This window comes from Grammomys surdaster, unplaced genomic scaffold, assembly GCF_004785775.1.
Source record: "Grammomys surdaster isolate TR1022 unplaced genomic scaffold, NIH_TR_1.0 125863, whole genome shotgun sequence".
NCBI classification, from domain to species: domain Eukaryota; kingdom Metazoa; phylum Chordata; class Mammalia; order Rodentia; family Muridae; genus Grammomys; species Grammomys surdaster.
In genome coordinates this window covers 780,034-798,498 of record NW_021620689.1, presented here as the reverse complement: position 1 = coordinate 798,498, position 18,465 = coordinate 780,034, and the positions used below count along the sequence as shown (strand labels likewise).

General features: G+C 48.2%; 1 protein-coding gene across 2 annotated transcripts in view; it reads left to right on the top strand.

Moving 5' to 3' along the window:
- The first annotated feature begins 321 nt into the window (after nt 1–321).
- The window catches only part of Csf3r (colony stimulating factor 3 receptor), a 19,542-nt gene continuing 1,398 nt past the window's right edge, over nt 322–18,465 (top strand). Inside the window, exons 1-17 of one of the 2 annotated variants that reach the window (XM_028790176.1) lie at nt 322–679; nt 1,702–1,892; nt 2,781–2,837; nt 3,005–3,088; nt 5,007–5,306; nt 7,202–7,325; nt 7,496–7,683; nt 9,214–9,383; nt 9,466–9,619; nt 10,120–10,199; nt 10,587–10,800; nt 12,229–12,417; nt 12,771–12,872; nt 14,506–14,652; nt 14,762–14,902; nt 17,978–18,068; nt 18,221–18,302. In XM_028790176.1, the coding sequence (XP_028646009.1) occupies nt 3,025–3,088; nt 5,007–5,306; nt 7,202–7,325; nt 7,496–7,683; nt 9,214–9,383; nt 9,466–9,619; nt 10,120–10,199; nt 10,587–10,800; nt 12,229–12,417; nt 12,771–12,872; nt 14,506–14,652; nt 14,762–14,902; nt 17,978–18,068; nt 18,221–18,302 (2,046 nt within the window). In that variant the 5' untranslated portion in view covers nt 322–679; nt 1,702–1,892; nt 2,781–2,837; nt 3,005–3,024. The remainder of the gene's footprint in view (nt 680–1,701; nt 1,893–2,780; nt 2,838–3,004; nt 3,089–5,006; nt 5,307–7,201; nt 7,326–7,495; nt 7,684–9,213; nt 9,384–9,465; nt 9,620–10,119; nt 10,200–10,586; nt 10,801–12,228; nt 12,418–12,770; nt 12,873–14,505; nt 14,653–14,761; nt 14,903–17,977; nt 18,069–18,220; nt 18,303–18,465) is intronic. The other variant, XM_028790175.1, reaches the window with a different exon arrangement.

Genomic DNA, 18,465 nt, shown 5'->3' with positions numbered 1-18,465 from the left:
TCTTCACGGACAGAGGCTTCAGCCAGAGTCAGTGGGGAGGGACTCCTCCTCCACCCCACCCTTCATTAATTTTCCACGCCCTTTTGTCCTGCTTCGTTTTTGAAATAAACACTTGAAGACCCTAGCCCTCCCTTGGCCCTGTCTTGTCTCGGGTGCTCTGCCCAACCTCAAAGCATGGAGCTCAGGAAATCCGGAGAGAAGGGAGGGCGGGCCTCGGGCCAGGTTGCTACAATGCCCAGCCCTCTAAGACCCCTGAGGCAGGAAGGTCGCTAGCTCACCAGTTTCCCTCAACCTCCTTCCTGAGAGGAAGGGGCTGTCTATGCCCCCCAAGGGTGAAGGCCCAGCGAAGTGCAGCAGGGAAGCCAGGAAGGTGTCGCAATCCTGGGTGCCCCCGCCTGTCATTAACGACGGGGCTAGAAAGAGAAGTTTCGGGAACTTGCCCCAAGAGGAGAGGAGACAGGAGAAGAGAGAGCAAGCGTGGGGGCTGGGCACAGCGCCCTAGCCCCAGTGTAAGTAGGGGGAAGGCGGAGCCCTGGAGGCCTCAGACCATTCCCCAGCCCTGCCGGGGCCACATCAGGGGTCCCAAGACAAGGGGTCCTTGGGAAATGGGAGTCTCTGTGTGTACAGCATCAGGGAAGTCAGACGACTGGATCTCTTTGGGAACAGCCGCTGAACTCAGGTATGAAGACATCTCTCCCAGAGTCCCTATCCCTTAGATTGCCTGCTCCCTGTTTCCAGCCATTTGGCCTGCTTCTTTTCAGCAATGACTGTCTCAGAGTCTCTGGGGCTCTGTTTCCTCTCCAGGTTCTCTTTCCCTCTTAACTTTATAAGCAGTTGATACAAGACTTGGTCTGCCGACCTCTGCCTCTCAACTCTTTATCTCTCCAGCCTGGTCTGTTGTTGTTGTTGTTGTCGTCGTCATTGTTGTTGTTGTATGTGGCTCTCGTGCAGATGAGGCTTATCACCATGTAGGCAGATAAGAACCTTGAACTTTCGATCCTCCTGCATCACAAATGCTAGTTGCGGGTGTATACCACCATGCCTGATCCTGACTGTGGTACTGGGGATCAAGCCTAGGCCTTGGTGCTGGCCTGACAAGTACGCTACCAACTGAGCTCTATCCCCAGCCCTGGTTGCTTTATATTTTTGAGATAGGTTTCACCAAGTATCCCAAAACAGATTTGAATTTCTTCTATAGCACAAGCTGGCCTTGAACTTGTAATACACTTGCCCTCCACTTCCAGGGTAACTGGTCTCAGACCCATGCCACTGGGCTAGGCTCTGCCTCAGTCTGTCTCTGTGTATCTCTTCCCCTAGCCCATCTACACCTATAGATCCTTTATCTCTGCCACACCTGGGGACCCCCTCCCTTAGTTTATTCCTAAGGTCCCCTTCCTCCCTGTCTTCCCATAGGGAAGAGCGGGACAGGAGAAGGGAGCCCAGGGGGAAGGTAGGCAACGATGAGCAAAAGGAAAAGGCAAAGAGGATGCCGTAGCAGCTGTGAGTTACGGCATCAGCTGTGTCCATGGGCACGATGCTCGCAGTGGGCACAGTGAGCAGCTGCAGACCCACACACACGGGCAGAGTGGTGGGAACGGCCTGAGAGCCTTGGAGCTAGACATAGACCAAGGTGGCTGTCCCAGGAGGCTGACCTGGGACACTAAGTCCTGGTGGTTCCCATTGGCTGATTTCCTGCTTTAGGGCTCAGACAGATAGCCCACTGCTTCTGAGAGCTTGTTCCTGGAGCACTGTGCCAACGGCTTTCATCTTACCTGTCTCGATTCATCGTTAAAGCATTGCTGAGACATGAGTGGTATTGTTAAGCCCCTTTTCCCAAATGGAGAAATTGAGACTCAGAAAGGTGAAGTAACTCATCCAAGTTCACCAGGCAGGTAAGTGTTGGAGCCAGAGTCAGAACTGGGCTCCCAGCCTCTTTGCACATATCTTCCCTAGACAATAGGCTCCTGCAGGCCCAAGCTCCTACTCAACTGGGGCCACCCCCAGGGCTTTCATAGGGGACTGTTCTGATGTTAAACCTGCCAGCCCCAGGCAACCTGGAGAGGATGTCTGATGTTCTCTGTTCTGTTTTCTGCTCTTGACATAAACCTGTGAGAAGGATACAGTGGTACCAGGTATGAGCTAGGCCTACTACAACCACAAATGAGTGGAGAGAGGGACCAGCATCCTGAGTCCTGGGGGCTAAGTCTTTCCCACTGAGTGTGTACATGTGTGTGCATGTGGATGCAGGAGATGATCAAACTGGTATGTTGACAGGAGGTTATTGTCTGAGCTTTCCATTGCTATGATAAAAGACTCTGACCAAAAGCAACTTGGGAGGAAAAGATTTATTTCACCTTACACTTCCAGGCAACCGTCCATCACTGAAGGAAGGCAGGGCAGGAATTTGAGACAGGAACTGATGCAGAAGCCACTGGAGAGTGCTCCTACTGGCTTGTTCCCCATGGTTTGCTCAGCCTTCCTTCTTTTAACACTGGGACCACCTGGCCAGGGGTGACACTACCCACAATGATCTGGGATTCTCCCACATCCAGCATCAATCAAGAAAATATACCTACCACAGGTTTGCCCACAAGCTAATCTGGTAGAGGTATTTTCTCAACTGAAGTTTCCTCTTCCCAAATGACTCTAGCTTGTATCTAGTTGACACAAAAAGAGCCAACAAGCACAGTTACAGAACAAAGATTAGTAAACAAAGATATGGGGGACGAGAGGAAGAAAAGCTTGTGCCCCTCCTGGCTCTAATCCCTGTTTTTTTCTAGGAGGCAGATTTGACCTTGGCGGTGTGTTGCACACACAGACATCTCCTTGATGCCCTGGTAAGGGGAAAGCTATTGATATGAACCATTTCATGTCTTTCTCTCAAAAGTAGTATAGGCCAATGTTACCTCCATGTTGCAAACACTGAGACTCAGGGGTCAGGTATCCTGCCCAGACACTGGCAGAGCAACAAAACCTGTTCTTAACCATCTCTCACTGCCTCCAGGTAAGCATCAAGCTGGCGAAATGGTGGGGCTGGGAGCCTGCAGCCTGACTGGAGTTACCCTAATCATCTTACTACTCCCCAGAAGTAAGTCAGGGGCTGGGGAGGAGGATTAAAATGGAGGCATTGGTCCCTCAAGCTGCTCTGTGCCAGACCCTGGGAGTGTGGCAGTGAACAAAACAGCCAAGGCCTCGACGTCACAGAGTTTAGAGGCAGCAGGGCAGTTATGACTCTAACTACAAAGGGATGTCAGGAAGCCAGGATACAGTCTGGTCCACCAGGATGCCCATATGCTAAGCTGGTGAGAGAGAGTCTAAAGAGCACCGTGAAGAGGAGGCAGCAGGGCAAAGATCCACAGATGGGAGAGAGCATGTCGCTTCTCCAGGAACAGACTCTGCGTCTGCAAGCAGACACCGTTGTCAGAGCTGAAACAGTGAGTGAGGCCAGGAGCTACGTGAAGGATCTGGACCACCATCCTAACCTTGGCTGCCTGTACTGACCTGACAGCTATTGTTCTTCACAATTGTATTAGAACATCTGATTCTCTTAGCCAGGCAGAGGTAGAGCACACCTTTAATCCCAGCACTTGGGAAGCAGAGGTAGATGAATCTTTGTGAGTTCTAGGCTAGCCTGTTCTACAATGTGCATTCTAGGTCAGTCAAAGAGAAAACCTGTCTCCAAAAAAAAAAAAAAGAAACATAAATAAATAAATAAGCACAAGAGTTATTGTTAGTAGTCAGGTCCTTGATAATGCCAGCCACCCAGCTACAGGAGGCTGGAATATAGCGGACATGTGACAAAACCCCTCAGAACTGAGGAAGTTCCTTTAGAGTCGGGGGGGAAGGTGTCTCTGGGTTGAGCAGATTAGTGCTTAGTGCTGGCTAGGAGGTAAGGCTACAAAGTAGGAAGCTAGCCCTATTCTCCTGCCCTATCTTAGGGCTTCCTGTTACATACTAGGATCCTTGCAGCTTTGCTGAGGTACTAAGTCCACTCTACAGAGATAGCTCTGGGATCTAACTGATAGAAACTGTTTTGTTTGGTTTCTTTGTTTCTTTTTTCTTTTTTTTTTTTGTTTTTGTTTTTTTTCGAGACAGGGTTTCTCTGTGTAGCCCTGGCTGTCCTGGAACTCACTCTGTAGATCAGGCTGGCCTCGAACTCAGAAATCCGCCTGCCTCTGCCTCCCAAGTGCTGGGATTAAAGGCGCGCGCCACCACCGCCTGGCTTGTTTGGTTTCTTAATCTCCATTCACAGATGAAAGAAGTAAGGCACATGGAATCCCACTTACACGCACTAGGATCTCTAACAATAAGTTTGGTGCTGTAGTCTGAGAGTCCAGGCCCATACCCACCACACCAGCCTGTCTTTCTTTGCAGCCGTCAGGGTCGAGCGCCTTTGAAGTGGTACAATCACACAGGGCTCTTACAAACAGATCTGAATCTGACAAAGATTGCTGTGGCCTTGGGGATTCTTATCACTCTGACTGTGGTTTTCACCACCCAGTCCCTCCTTAGTGGGGAAGTAGAGCTGGCTGGGAGGGATAGACTGCATTCATAACTGCATTCTGGAAGGGGAAGGGATGCAGAGGTTCACATAGTGGGGAGTATTCACATGGGGGGAGGATGTTTACACAGTGGGAAGCATTTACACCACAGGGTATTCACACCATGGGGCACACTCACAGGATAGGAAGTGTTCGTAGCCAGGGGGGTATTCACACCACAGGAAGTGTTCCTACTTTCTGGGTGTATTCACACCACCAAAAGTGGGGAGTTTCTTTGCTCTGCCAAACCTATGGATAACCGTTTATGGGCACGCAGTTGTCTCTGTCTCTCACTATAGTACATCTTGCAGGTCTCACACTTACTCTTCATGTTTAGCCCCCAGGTCCTGATGGGAGGGCAAAAAGACGGAGGAGGGCTATGAGGCTAGGAATCTAAAGGTCTTGACCTCGCCTACGTTGGCCTGGCAAAAAGAGTCCTCCAGGGCCTACCCTCTACCAATTCAGGTCTGGAGAGCTGCGGGCACATCAGTATCTCACCCCCTATTATCCGCCTGGGGGACCCTGTCCTGGCCACCTGCACTATCAGCCCAAACTGCAGCAAACTGGAACAACAGCCAAAGATCTTCTGGAGACTGCAAGATGAGCCAAACCAGCCTGGGGACAGACAGCATCATCTGCCTGACGGGACTCAGGAGTCCATCATCACTCTGCCTCACCTGAACTACACCCAGGCCTTCCTCTTCTGCTTAGTCCCATGGAACAACAACTTCCAGGTCCTGGATCAAGCTGAGCTTCGTGCAGGCAGTAAGTCCTTCCAGCCATCTACCCATCTGCTTCCAATGCCCCTCTGCCAAAACCAGGGAGAGCTAAGACCTCGTTCAAGTAGCCCTTTGTGAGTATGACAGAGGGTGTGGTTCGGTTCTTCCTATCATTCTGTAATTCTCCAATGAAGAAGCTGACATCTAGCAAGGGCAGGTGACCTCCCGAAGGCCACACCCACATGGTTCCTTGTAGAACCAACTACTTGTCTATTTGGCTGTTTAGCAAGCTCAGGTTCTTGACCATAAGAGGGGCTTACTTCCAGCTCCTCTTAAGTCTGGTCCCAGTTTTCTTTCTAAATTGAGCAGGGTGGAGTTTGTGCCAAGCTGAGGTATAAGGAACAAATATGAACCAAGGCATGATGCCACATCTTTAATCCCAGCCAAGGAATGTGGCTATCTGTGGTTTTCGAGCAGGGTTTCTCTGTAACAACCCTAGCTGGCCTTGAACTCAGAGATCTGTCTCCCTCTGCCTCCTGAATGTTGGGATTAAAGGTGTACAGGTGTGTACCACTACCTGCCTTCCTCCCCCTCTGCCTCCCAGGATCTCTGTGATCTTTTGAGGACAACTTGATCTCCATAGAGAATTCCAGGGCAGCTAGGACTACATAGTGAGACTCTGTCTATCCCATCCCCTCAAAAAGAAATGGGTGCCATGGTTGAGGATGTAGCCCAGTAGGAGAACACATACTCAACATGAGCAAGGTTCTGGGTTCTAATCCACACCAAGCAATAACAGAGCCAGGCATGGAGCCACACTTCTCTGGTCCTAGTAGTACTTGGAAGCTGAGACAGGAGGATGTTGAGTTAGAAAGTAGCATGAACTGTATCATGAGTCCTGTCTCCAGAAGAAAAGCCGTGATCATTGAAGCTGCCACCTGCATGAACACTGTTGGGGGAAGCCAGTAGATAGGAAGTCACTCAGCCCTTGCACGAGCTACTTTTCTGTTGGCTAGGACACAATGCCATGACTAAGAAAGCTCATAAAAGAAAGCATTTAATTGGCCTTACAGTTCCAGACGGTTAAAGTTCACAATGGTGGAGCAAAAGCTTGGTGACAGAAGCAGCTGAGAGCTTACATCTTGAAGAGCAAGCAGGAGACAGAGTTAACTGGAAATAGAACAAATCTTTTGAAACCTCAAAGCCCACCCTCAGTGACCCATACCTGCTCCAACAAGGCTTCCAAAACAGTTCCACCAACTGGGAACTAAGTATTCAAACATGAGCCTTTGGGGGGGTCCATTCTCAAAGAAACCACCACAGCCCTTAAAGAAGTCTAGGAGAACCAGGTGGTATCACACACCTTTAAGCCCAGCACTCAGGAGGCAGAGGCAGGTGGATCTCTTAGTTCCAGGATTTCTGTGATCTTTGAGGACAACTTGATCTGCATAGAGAATTCCAGGGCAGCTAGGACTACATAGTGAAGCCAGCAGCCTGGTCTACCAGGATAGCCAGGAGAACAGAGAAACACAATCTGGGGGGGAAAAAAAGGAGGAGGAGGAGGAGGAAGAAGAAGAAAAGGAGGAAGAAAAGGAGGAGGAGAAGAAAAAAGAAAGAAACCTAGGAGGGAAATTCATTAGCATTACCTCCTCTTTACAGATAAGGGAACTGAGGCAGAGAGCAGTTCAGTCACTTGAAGATGAAATGGTTAATGAATGACTGACCAAACCATAATAAATTCCAGTCTATACTGTCGCGGAGAAAGGGGCCACCAGGGAGCTGAGGGTCCAGGATGCCTGCCCCTGTACCTGACAGTAGCAAAGTTGTTCTCACAGGTCCACACTACAGAAGGAATAGCCCACCAAGGAAGTAAGGCCACAAGTACACACATACACACACACCAACCACGAAGGCCTTTAACATTTTTCTCACCCTATCCAGACCCTCCTTCCAGCCCCTCCAACCTGTCCTGCCTCATGTACCTCACCACCAACAGCCTGGTCTGCCAATGGGAGCCAGGCCCTGAGACTCACCTGCCCACCAACTACATCCTAAAGAGCTTCAGGTATGTAGGATTTCTGTGCCAGCCCCTTCCTCCAGGTCCTGGTTTGGGGCACATGTCCCTGTAGGGCTGAGGAGACACAGGGAGGTGGTGGGTGGGGAGGCGGAGAGAGAAGAGAGAAAAGAGCCTTGCCTTCTTCCTCTGCTTGGCACCAAAGCCCAGCCTGTTGGCAGGAGCCGCACCGACTGTCAGTACCAGGTGGGCACCATCTTCGACTGTGTGCCAAAGAAGAGGCAGAGCAACTGCTCCATCCCCCGCAAACACTTGCTCCTGTACCAGAATATGGTCATCTGGGTACAAGCAGAGAATATGCTAGGGTCCAGCGAGTCCCCAAAGTTGTGCCTTGACCCCATGGATGTTGGTGAGTGACACTGGGTGTGCGAAATTGAAGTCCCCAAATCGGAAGACCTAGAGGTGCATAAGAAGGAAATACAGACCTAGGCACAGACAGATTTTGTTTGGAAGACCTGGAGAGAGGCAGAGAAGAGAGAAATGGGGACCAGAGGCTAGGGACATGTTCCTTCTCTTATTGGTTTTTCTTTTCTGTTTTCTAAGATTTATTTGTTTCTTTTATGTAACTACACTGTAGCTGTCTTCAGACACACCAGAAGAGAGCATTGGATCCCATCACAGATGGTTGTGAGCCACCATGCACCATGTGGTTGCTGGGAATTGAACTCAGGACTTCTGGAAGAGCAGTCAGTGCTCTTAACCACTGAGCCGTCTCTCAACCTTATTCATTGGTTTTTCTTCCTTCCTTTCTCTCGTTCTCTCTCTCTCTCTCTTTCTTTCTTTCTTTTTTTGTTTTTGTTTTTGTTTTTTCGAGACAGGGTTTCTCTGTGTAGCCCTGGCTGTCCTGGAACTCACTCTGTAGACCAGGCTGGCCTTGAACTCAGAAATCTACCTGCCTCTGCCTCCCGAGTGCTGAGATTAAAGGCGTGCGCCACCACTGCCTGGCTCATTGGTTTTTCAAGACAAGGTTTCTGGAACTTGCTGTGTAGACCTGGCTGATCTCAAAATGTGTCACCACCACCAACCTCATCTTATTGATTTACTTATTTACAGGGCAGCGCACACACAGATAGCACACATGTGGAGGTCAGAGGAGCTTTCCGGACCTTGAAGGCAGGGTCTCTCTTGTCTCTGATACTGCCCTTAACTCCAGGCAATATGACCTGGAAGCCTCAGAGTGATTTTCCTGTCTCCACCTCCCAGTTTGCTACAATACTGATGGTATTACAGATAGACACCATTACATTGGGCTTTTTTTTTTTTAAACGTACATTAGTGTTTTTCCTACATGCATGTCTGAATAAGGATGTCTGATCTCCTGCAACAGGAGTTACAGACAGCTGTGAGCTGCCATGTGGGTGCTGGGTATTGAACCTGGGTCCTCTGGAAGAGCACCCGGTGCTGTTGATATGAATTTTGGGACTGTGTTGTCAGGCTTGCATAGCTAGCTAGTTCTTTTACCCCGTGATCCATCACCCCAGGCTTCAGCTTATTTCTTGAGGTCCCCCTACCTCATGCTAAGCTGTGGGGGTCCTAAAGATAGATAGGGCAGTTGAACAAGCTTCAAAAGTCCCACCCTCAGAGTATTACAATGACTTTGGTGGCAAGATCAATAAAATGCAATGTCAGATGATTTTAAGACATTGACAGCTAACTAGACCCTTGGAAAAGTTCAGGGAGCAGGCCCCTGGATATCTGGAAAGAAAACCATGTAAGCAGATGTAACAACCTAGTAAGAAATACACAGTGACACTCAAGTACAGCTAGAGATCATGGCAACAGAGAAAAAGAGAGTGAAAGAGACCCAGGAAGGAGAGGGCAGCTAAGCCAGAGCCCTCTCCATTAGGCAGGGAAAGTTTGACAACCCCACCTCCTGCAGTGAAATTGGAGCCTCCCCTGCTGCGGGCCCTGGACATTGGCCCCGATATAATCTCTCGCCAGCCTGGCTGCCTGTGGCTGAGCTGGAAACCATGGAAGCCCAGTGAGTTCATGGAGCAGGAGTGTGAACTCCGCTACCAGCCACAGCTTGAAGGAGCCAACTGGACACTGGTGAGGCAGAGAACACCCTGGAGTCGGAGGTGGGGGATGGAGAGAGGGCAAGTTGGATTTAGTGTCACCTCCCACACCCCAGGTGTCCCACCTGCCTTCCAGCAAGGACCCATTCGAACTCTGCGGGCTCTGTCAGGCCCCAGTCTACACCCTACAGATGCGATGTATCCGCTCATCTCTGCCTGGACTCTGGAGCAGCTGGAGCCCTGGCCTAGAGCTGAGGCCCACCATTAAGGGTGAGAAGTCAAAGTAAAAGGGCTGGAGAGATGGCTGAGTGGTTAAGAGCACTGACTGCTCTTTCAGAGGTCCTGGGTTCCCAGCAACCACATGGTGGCTCACAACCATCTGTAATGGGATCTGATGCCTCCTTCTGGTGTGTCTGATGACAGTGACAGTGTATTCATACAAATCAAAAAAAAAAAAAAAAGCCAGGCGTTGGTGGCACACGCCTTTAATCCCAGCATTTGGGAGGCAGAGGCAGGTGGATTTCTGAGTTCGAGGCCAGCCTGGTCTACAGAGTGAGTTCCAGGACAGCCAGGACTATACAGAGAAACCCTGTCTCAAAAAACAAAAAACCAAAACAAAAACAAACAAACAAAAAAAACCTAAAGAAAGCAAATGGTCATACTTTTTAAAAAAATTATCTTGTGTATATAGCACACTAGAAGAGTATCATACTTAAAAAAAACTCTCTCATCTTGTCTATCCATCTATATCCTCCCCCATCCATCTACAGCCCCCACCATCAGACTGGACACATGGTGGCAGAAGAAGCAACTGGATCCTGGGACAGTGAACATGCAGCTGTTCTGGAAGGTGACTCTCTGAAACCCCATCCAACCCTTCTAACAGAGCCCCAAAGTAGGGCTCAAAAACTGCAGTGTGCCTGGGAGGCAGTTTGCAAGTACTTTACACACACCTCAGAATCTGGGTAATGGCCTTGGGGAGAGACTGCAATGCAGGATTCTGGGGTTACCTGTATCCCAAACGGTCCACTCAGAGAAGAGTTAAACAAGTATCACATGTGCTGACTGGCTTCTTCCTTCTTTCTCTCCTAGTTCTTGCCACAGGGGAAGAGAGGGAGAGGGAGGAAGGACTTAGGGCCCAGTTCTTATGACTGGTCCATGGTCCTCAGGTACTGACCAATTCACAATAAACTAGACAACTCCCTCACCATGTTCTTCCTTTCCTCACCCACCACAGCCAACACCCCTGCAGGAAGACAGTGGACAGATCCAGGGCTACCTGCTGTCCTGGAGTTCCTCAGATCATCAAGGGCGGGAAATACACCTCTGCAACACCACAGAGCACAGCTGCATCTTCCACCTTCCCTCAGAGGCCAAGAACGTGACCCTTGTGGCCTACAACTCAGCAGGGACCTCTTCTCCTACTCCAGTGGTTTTCCTGGAGAACGAAGGTAAAGGAGGGCTGACAGCTGAGCAGCAGAGAGCAGCATGGGAATTTGAAGGTTGGACTGCCTGTCCACCTACCTGTCTAGTCTAACCACTTGCTAACAGAGTGACCTGGACAGGTGACTTCCCTTCCTGACCCCTGTTGTCTCCGCAGTCTGCAAGTGTATGCCCTAACATTGCCTCTGGGGGGCATTAAGCTTTGAGTCAAGTTTTAAATTATTATCATTGTTAGTCAGAACTAAGTTAGTCTAGGAGAATATACATTCCTGCATATACATGTTGTATATACTTTTGATAGATGGATGGGTGGGTGGGTGGGTGGATGGATGGATGGATGGATAGATAGATAGATGATAGATAGATAAACTATGATTGTGACTTACAAGGGGTGTGTGTGTGTGTGTGTGTGTGTGTGTGTGTGTGTGTATAGCAGCTGGAAGACAACCTCAAATGTCATTCTTTGGGTGCTGTGTACTTTTTTTGGAGACAGGATCTCCCACCGGTCTGAAATTCACTGATTAGAGTCTCCATCGGGGATCTACTTGCCTCTCCCTTCCCTGTGCTGGGGTTATAAATGCCACATGCCTGTTTCATTTCATTTGCTGTTTTTTTCACATGGAAACTGGGGACCAGATTCAGTGCTTGCTTCATAAACATTTTACCAGTGAAATTATCTCCCCAGCCCTGAGCTATGTGCTTTTTTTTTGTTTGTTTTGTTTTTTGTTTTTTGTTTTTTTGTTTTTTGTTTTTAGGTTTTTTTGAGACAAGGTTTCTCTGTATAGCCCTGGCTGTCCTGGAACTCACTCTGTAGACCAGGCTGGCCTCGAACTCAGAAATCCACCTGCCTCTGCCTCCCAAGTGCTGGGATTAAAGGCGTGCGCCACCACCGCCCGGCAGTATGTGCTTTTTTAAAAAAAAATTTATCCATGTATTTTATGTATATGAGCACTCTTCCTGTACATCAGAAGCAGGTATCAGATACCATTACAGATGGTTGTGAGCCACCATGTGGTTGCATGGGACTTGAACTCAGGACCTCTGGAGAAGCTGTGTGATCTTTAGTAAGCCTCTCAGCCTCTCTGCATTTTCCATTTTTACTCTATAAAATGGAGACAACCTTAGAACCTCCCTGGTGTGACTGTCACATATATTAAGCTAAATGGTGCCGGGCTCTGTGCTAGCTTGTTCTGTGCACCCTCCCTTAACACAGAACAAGCCTCTACAAAGCAGGGATTTTCTTGTTGTCACTTCCCCTTGACAGATGAGGAGCTTGATGATCAGTGTTGACATACCCCAGATCACAGGGGCTCAGGTGTTAACACACCTCGGATCACAGGTCTGTGGAAAGCAAAGGCAGGATTTGTATCCAAGTATCTAGTACTGTAACCAGTGTACTTTTCTGTCTTTGCTCCTATTTCCTGCTTTCTCTCCAGGTCCAGCTGTGACCGGACTCCATGCCATGCCCCAAGACCTTGATAGCATCTGGGTAGACTGGGAAGCCCCCAGCCTTCCGCCTCAGGGCTATCTCATTGAGTGGGGCCCGAATTCCCAAAGTTACAATTACAGCCTTAAGTCCTGGAGGATAGAACCTGATGGGAATATCACTGGAATCCTCCTAGAGGGTGAGGCAGGCCTGGGGCAGAGGGGTGGGATGAGGGATAAGAACAAGGAACGGAGGGAGGGTTGCTTGTCTAGAGGTAGCAAGGGACAACTGGAACCTCCCTTTAGAGGCAGCCTCCCCAGCCTTTGCTGAACCCTTACATGGGGAAAGTTCCTCCTCCCCTCTAGCCCGTACTCCACTCTTGTTCTGGTTCTCTGTTCCACAGTCCCTGTGTGACCTCCATCAAATGAACTAAAAGAGATCTCTGAGGTTAGCCCCCTAGTCAAAATCAGATCGTGTAGAAAGGAGAGTCTAAGGCTGGGTAGCAGAGAGGTTAGTCCCCACCCTTAGTGCTGTCTCATTTTCTCTCTGCAGACAACATACATCCTTTTCAGCTTTACAGAATCACAGTGGCTCCCCTGTACCCAGGCATCGTGGGACCCCCTGTAAATGTCTACACCTACTCTGGAGAGAAAGGTTTGTCCACCCTCAGTGTTCCCAGAATCCTCTTGTCTCTCCCTATCTGGGCTCTAGTGACTGGGAGTATGAGGACAAACGGGACCCTTTTACTTCTGGCCTCTGAGGCAGGTGCTTTCCATCATGGCTTACACTGGGCTCCCCAAAGCTGGGCAGAAGATGGGGTAGTAGAAAGGGGCCATGAACGTGAGAGAAGGGGCAGAGCAAGTTTCACCGAATCAGTCCATAGCCCCAACAGAAACCCAGAGTCACATCTGAAACAACTGAACCAAGTACCTGACATGGTTCAGAGGGTGACTGGCTGAAACCAGACACCAAGTCGGGTAAAACCAGACGTGGCAGAAATCAGACAGCAAAGATTTGTAAGCAGATAGAATCTGATTCAAACCCAAGCTCTGGCTCTGGGAGACACAAACTGAATTCACATAAAATCCTGGTGGGGGTGGGGAGCTCTCAACAAAGTGGGATCTGCCTCTGACCCTAGCAACTCTGATGATGTAGCATTGTGATTTTGGGGACAGCCTGAGCCATGTGAAACACCCCCTATCTCAAACAAACAAACAAACAAACAAACAGAGTGCCCTTTTAGAAGGGATATCTATCTATCCACCCATCCATCCATCCATCCATCTATCCATCCATCCATCTATCTGCCTATGTATCTATCTACCTACCTACTACCTCTATCTATTGATACTTATCTCTTTCTAACCCCCCACCCCCACATTTGCTTTTGGTTTGGGGTTTTGTGTTTGATTTTTGTTGGTTTTGCTGTTGCTTTAATTCAGTTATTATTATTATTATTATTTGTGCATGATGTGTATGAATGGACACACAATGCTGGAATGGCTGTGAAGGCCCAAGGACAACTCTGTACATACACTTAGTTCTCTCAGTCCATCTTTGTGTGGTGGGTGAGTTTTCATTATCAGTTTGACAGAACTTAAGAGTCACCTGGGTTTAGGGAACCTCAGTTGAGCAATTACCCACATCATATTGGCCTGTGATTACTTCTATGAGAAATCACCGTAATTGATTGATGGCTGATGTGGGAGGGCCCAGCCCACTTTGGGAAGTGCCATCCCTACTTAGGTGGTGGATATGGGCCTGCGTAAGAAAGCTAGATGAGGGAGCATTCCTCCACCATTTCTGCTTCAGTTTCTCCTTGAATGTACTCTCTGACTTCCCTCAACAAGGAATTAAGACTGGAAGTGTAAGTTTGAAATAAACTCCACACCCAAGTCACTTTTGGTCCTGGTATATATCACAGCAACAGAAAAGCAGACAGCATGTAGGCTCCAGGGATGGAACTCAGGTCTCTAGCCTTGCAGGGCAAGAAGCAAGAACTTTACCAGCTGAGACATTTTGTTGGCTCCTTTCATAGGTGTTTTAGAATAGGGTCTTATACCATAGCCCAGGCTGGCCTCAAGTACACAGCAATCCTCCTGCCTCGGTCTCCATAGTGCTAGGAGTAAGGACATGCACAAGCACACACAGCTCCTTGAGCACTGTCCTCTCAGTCATCTATAGTATGTCCGGGTCCTGAGTCCAGAAGCCCACCTGAGCCCAGTCAGGTTCACTTGCCCTGATCATACCAGCCCCTTTACCTTCTCTCTCTCCTCTCTCTCTACAGCCCTTCCTCACGCGCCAGAGCTACATCTAAAGCATGTTGGCAGGACCTGGGCACAGCTGGAGTGGGTACCTGAGACTCCTTGGCTGGGGATGATACCCCTTACCAACTACACCATCTTCTGGGCCGATGCTGGGGACCACTCCTTCTGTGAGTTGATCCTTAGCTCCCCACAAGCCCAGGAGGTCTGGAAGGGGTGTCCCTCAGCATATACAGAGGTATGTCAGCACCCCAAACTGATCATATGCTCCACCCACAGCCGTCACCCTGAACATCTCCTTCCATGGCTATGTCCTGAACCACCTGAAGCCTGCCAGTTTGTATCATGTCTACCTCATGGCCACCAACCGAGCAGGGTCCACCAACAGTACAGGCCTTACCCTGATGACCATGGCCCTAGGTAAGGGGTCAGGGGACACTGACAGTGTTGGCTGTTGGGAGGGTGCCCCACTTTGTCTTTTAAGAAATCCTGATTTTAGCTGGGCGGTGGTGGTGCACGCTTTAATCCCAGCACTTGGGAGGCAGAGGCAGGCGGATTTCTGAGTTCGAGGCCAGCCTGGTCTACAGAGTGAGTTCCAGGACAGCCAGGGCTATACAGAGAAACCCTGTCTTGAAAAACCAAAAAAAAAAAAAAAAAAAAGAAATCCTGATTTTGCCAAGTGTGGTGGCACACATTTTTAATCTCAACACTAAGGCCAGAGAGGCAAGTGGAGGTCTGTGAGTATATATACAGTGGCTCCAAGCTACATGGTTTCAGGCCAGCCAGGGCTATAAAGTGAGATCCTCTCTCAGGTAAATAAAAAGAAATCCTGATTTTTAAAGAGAGGAGAGAAGATTATGTATGTGTATTATTTTTAATTTAAAAAGTTAAAAAAAAGTCTTGCCGGGCAGCAGTGATGCACTCCTTTAATCCCAGCACTCAGGAGGCAGAGGCAGACGGATTTCTGAATTCTAGGCTAGCCTGGTCTACAGAGTGAGTTCCAGGACAGCCAGGGCTACACAGAGAAACCTTGTCTCAAAGGAAAAAAAAATAGTCTTAATTTTGAGAGCAATAGGAACCTGCCTTTGGACCTGCTGATCTGAGGAGAGACCAGGGCTCATCCAAGAATATCCTTCTGTCAGAGACCCAGACCTCCCCACCATTCCTGACTTACATACACTACTGCCATGGACTCTTTTAACTTCTCCACTTTTAACCTCTTTTCTTTTCTATTTCCTTTGGTTTTTGAGGCAGGGTTTCCTCTGTGTAACAAGCCCTGGCTGTCCTGGACTCACTTTGTAGACCAGGCTGCCCTCAAAGTCACAAAAATCCACCTGCTTCTGCCTTCTGGGTGCTGGAAATAGAGGCATGTGACACCAAGCCTGTGACACCAAGCCTGTGACACCAAGCCAGGGTTAGCCCCTTTTCACACAAGAAATTTTTACATAATTCTGGGCATGTACACATGTAAAACATATCCAGGTCAAACACTTAACTGATAATAAACCATACATTTGTTTTGAAATGATTCTTTGGCAGGCATATACATTTTCTTTATTAGAGACTGAGCAAACCTGCATACTAGTCACGTGGTTGTGCTTGCTTCTTTTTACACAGATAATTAAATGTTGGCTGGATGTTGGGTGCTACAGGGCAAAGAGCATCTTAGCCACCTTCAGCACTTTTCAGAGTTGATCAGTATTTTGATCTTTGCAGTCATCAATGCTGAGGACACTTTGCATAAATATATCATACTGAATGGCAAATGTATGCTTAGGGCCATTTCAGAAATTGTAAATTCTGACTTGATCTCAAACCAGAATTCATCCAACAAGTTTATTTTCTTTTTTGTGAAATTCAAGTCAGTAACTCAAAAAGCAATTTTTTTAAATTTTTTATTTATTTATTTATTATATGTAAATACACTGTAGCTGTCTTCAGACACCCCACAAGAGGGCATCAGATATCATTACAGATGGTTGTGAGCCACCATGTGGTTGCTGGGATTTGAACTCATGACCTCTGGAAGAGCAGTCAATGCTCTTAACCACTGAGCCATCTCGCCAGCCCCCCAAAAAAAGCAATGTTTTAAAAAATATTTATTTATTTATTTATTTATTTATTTATTCTATGTATGTGAGTACACTGTCACTCTCTTCAGACACACCTAAAGAGGGCATCAGATCCCATTTTGGGCTGGTGAGATGGCTCAGTGGTTAAGAGCACTGACTGCTCTTCCAGAGGTCCTGAGTTCAATTCTCAGCAACCACATGGTGGCTCACAACCATCCGTAATGGGATCCGATGCCCTCTTCTGGTGTGTTTGAAGACAGCGACAGTGTACTCACATATAGAATAAATAAATAAATCTTTTTCGAAAAATCAATCATTTTAACATGATTCAATTTAAAGATGCACCAATTCAATATCCACATGCTGAGGATTGATGGCAGGAAAATGTTAAAAGTCTTTGGTTTAGCAAGATGTGGTGGCGCATGCCTTTAATCCCAGCAGTCAGGAGGCAGAGGCAGGTGGATCCAGCCAGCCTGGTCTACACAGGACAGCCAGGGCTACACAGAAAAACCAAACCAAACAAAAACAAACAACAGTCTTTACTTTGCTTTCCATAATTAAAGCATATGTTCCTGCAATGGCAAGACCCTCTGAATGTACAGTGAACACACTGAGATTCTGGGCTTCATAGCGTACCGTAGTCTTGAATCTGAGCCAAGGTGTTTCTGGCAGTACTTAGTGATGTGGTGTGATGTGGTGATGGTGTATGCACAGGGCAAAGCACATGTGTGCAAACCAAGTGCACACGAATTAGAACCAAGGTCGCAGTGAACTTGTGTGATAAAACATCGGTGAAGTACGTTGGAAGTAAGATTCGTTATGTGTATGTGTTGTTGTTTTTTTAATTATCTAATATTTTAATTTCATGTGTTTTGCCTGTATGTATGTCTGTGTGAGGGTGTTAGATCCTCTAGAAGCAGAGTCACAGACAAGTGTGAGTTGCCATGTGATTGCTGGAAATTGAACCCAGGTCCTCTGGAAGATCAGCCAGTGCTCTTAACCACTGAGCCATCTCTCCAGCCTCCAAACCTTCCACCCTCACCCCCTATGCTTTTCAAGACGGGGTATCTCTGTGTAACAGTTCTAGCTGCCCTGGAACTCACTCTGTTTTTTGTTTTTATTTTTTTGTTTTTTTGGTTTTTTTTTCAAGACAAGGTTTCTCTGTATATGGAACTCACTCTGTAGACCAGGCTGGCCTCAGTCTCACAGAAATCCACCTGCCTCTGCCTCCCAAGTGCTGGGACTAAAGGCGTGTGCCACCACTGCTGGGCTGTGTTTGTTTTTTTTTTAAATTACCTTTGAGATGTTCTTTAGAAACCTTTCACTCCTGCCAACATTCAACTGTTCCCACATTCGTGGGTCATAAACCCACAGTGGAAAAGCCACACACTAAACTCTTCTCACTTTCTTTCTCTCACCCCAGAGTCATCTGACGTAAACATTTTCCTGGGCATACTTTGCTTTGTACTTTTGTTCATTACTTGTACAGCTGCCTGGTTCTGCTGCAAGCACAGGTGAGTGACTTCCTCTTACCCATGGGTGCAGAAGTCCCTTCCTGCCTTCCCAGATTTCCGGGGCCCCAATCTGGGAGGTCTGCCCTAACACCTCTTCCCCTCTCAGCTGCCAGTCAGCAAGCTGGCTCAAATTCACTTGTCTCCTTCTGCAGCAGGAAGACTTTCTTCTGGCCAAATGTGCCAGACCCAGCCCACAGCAGCCTGAGCTCCTGGGTACCCACCATCATGACAGAGGTAATCATGAGGCAGAGAGGGGTATAAACTGTGACTGGACGACAAGGCAGTCATTAAAGAGATGGCCTTCTGCCTTCCAAAGGAACACACACCTGAGCCTCACTTCCAACCAGTCAGTTTCTCTCTCTCTCTCTCTCTCTCTCTCTCTCTCTCTCTCTCTCTC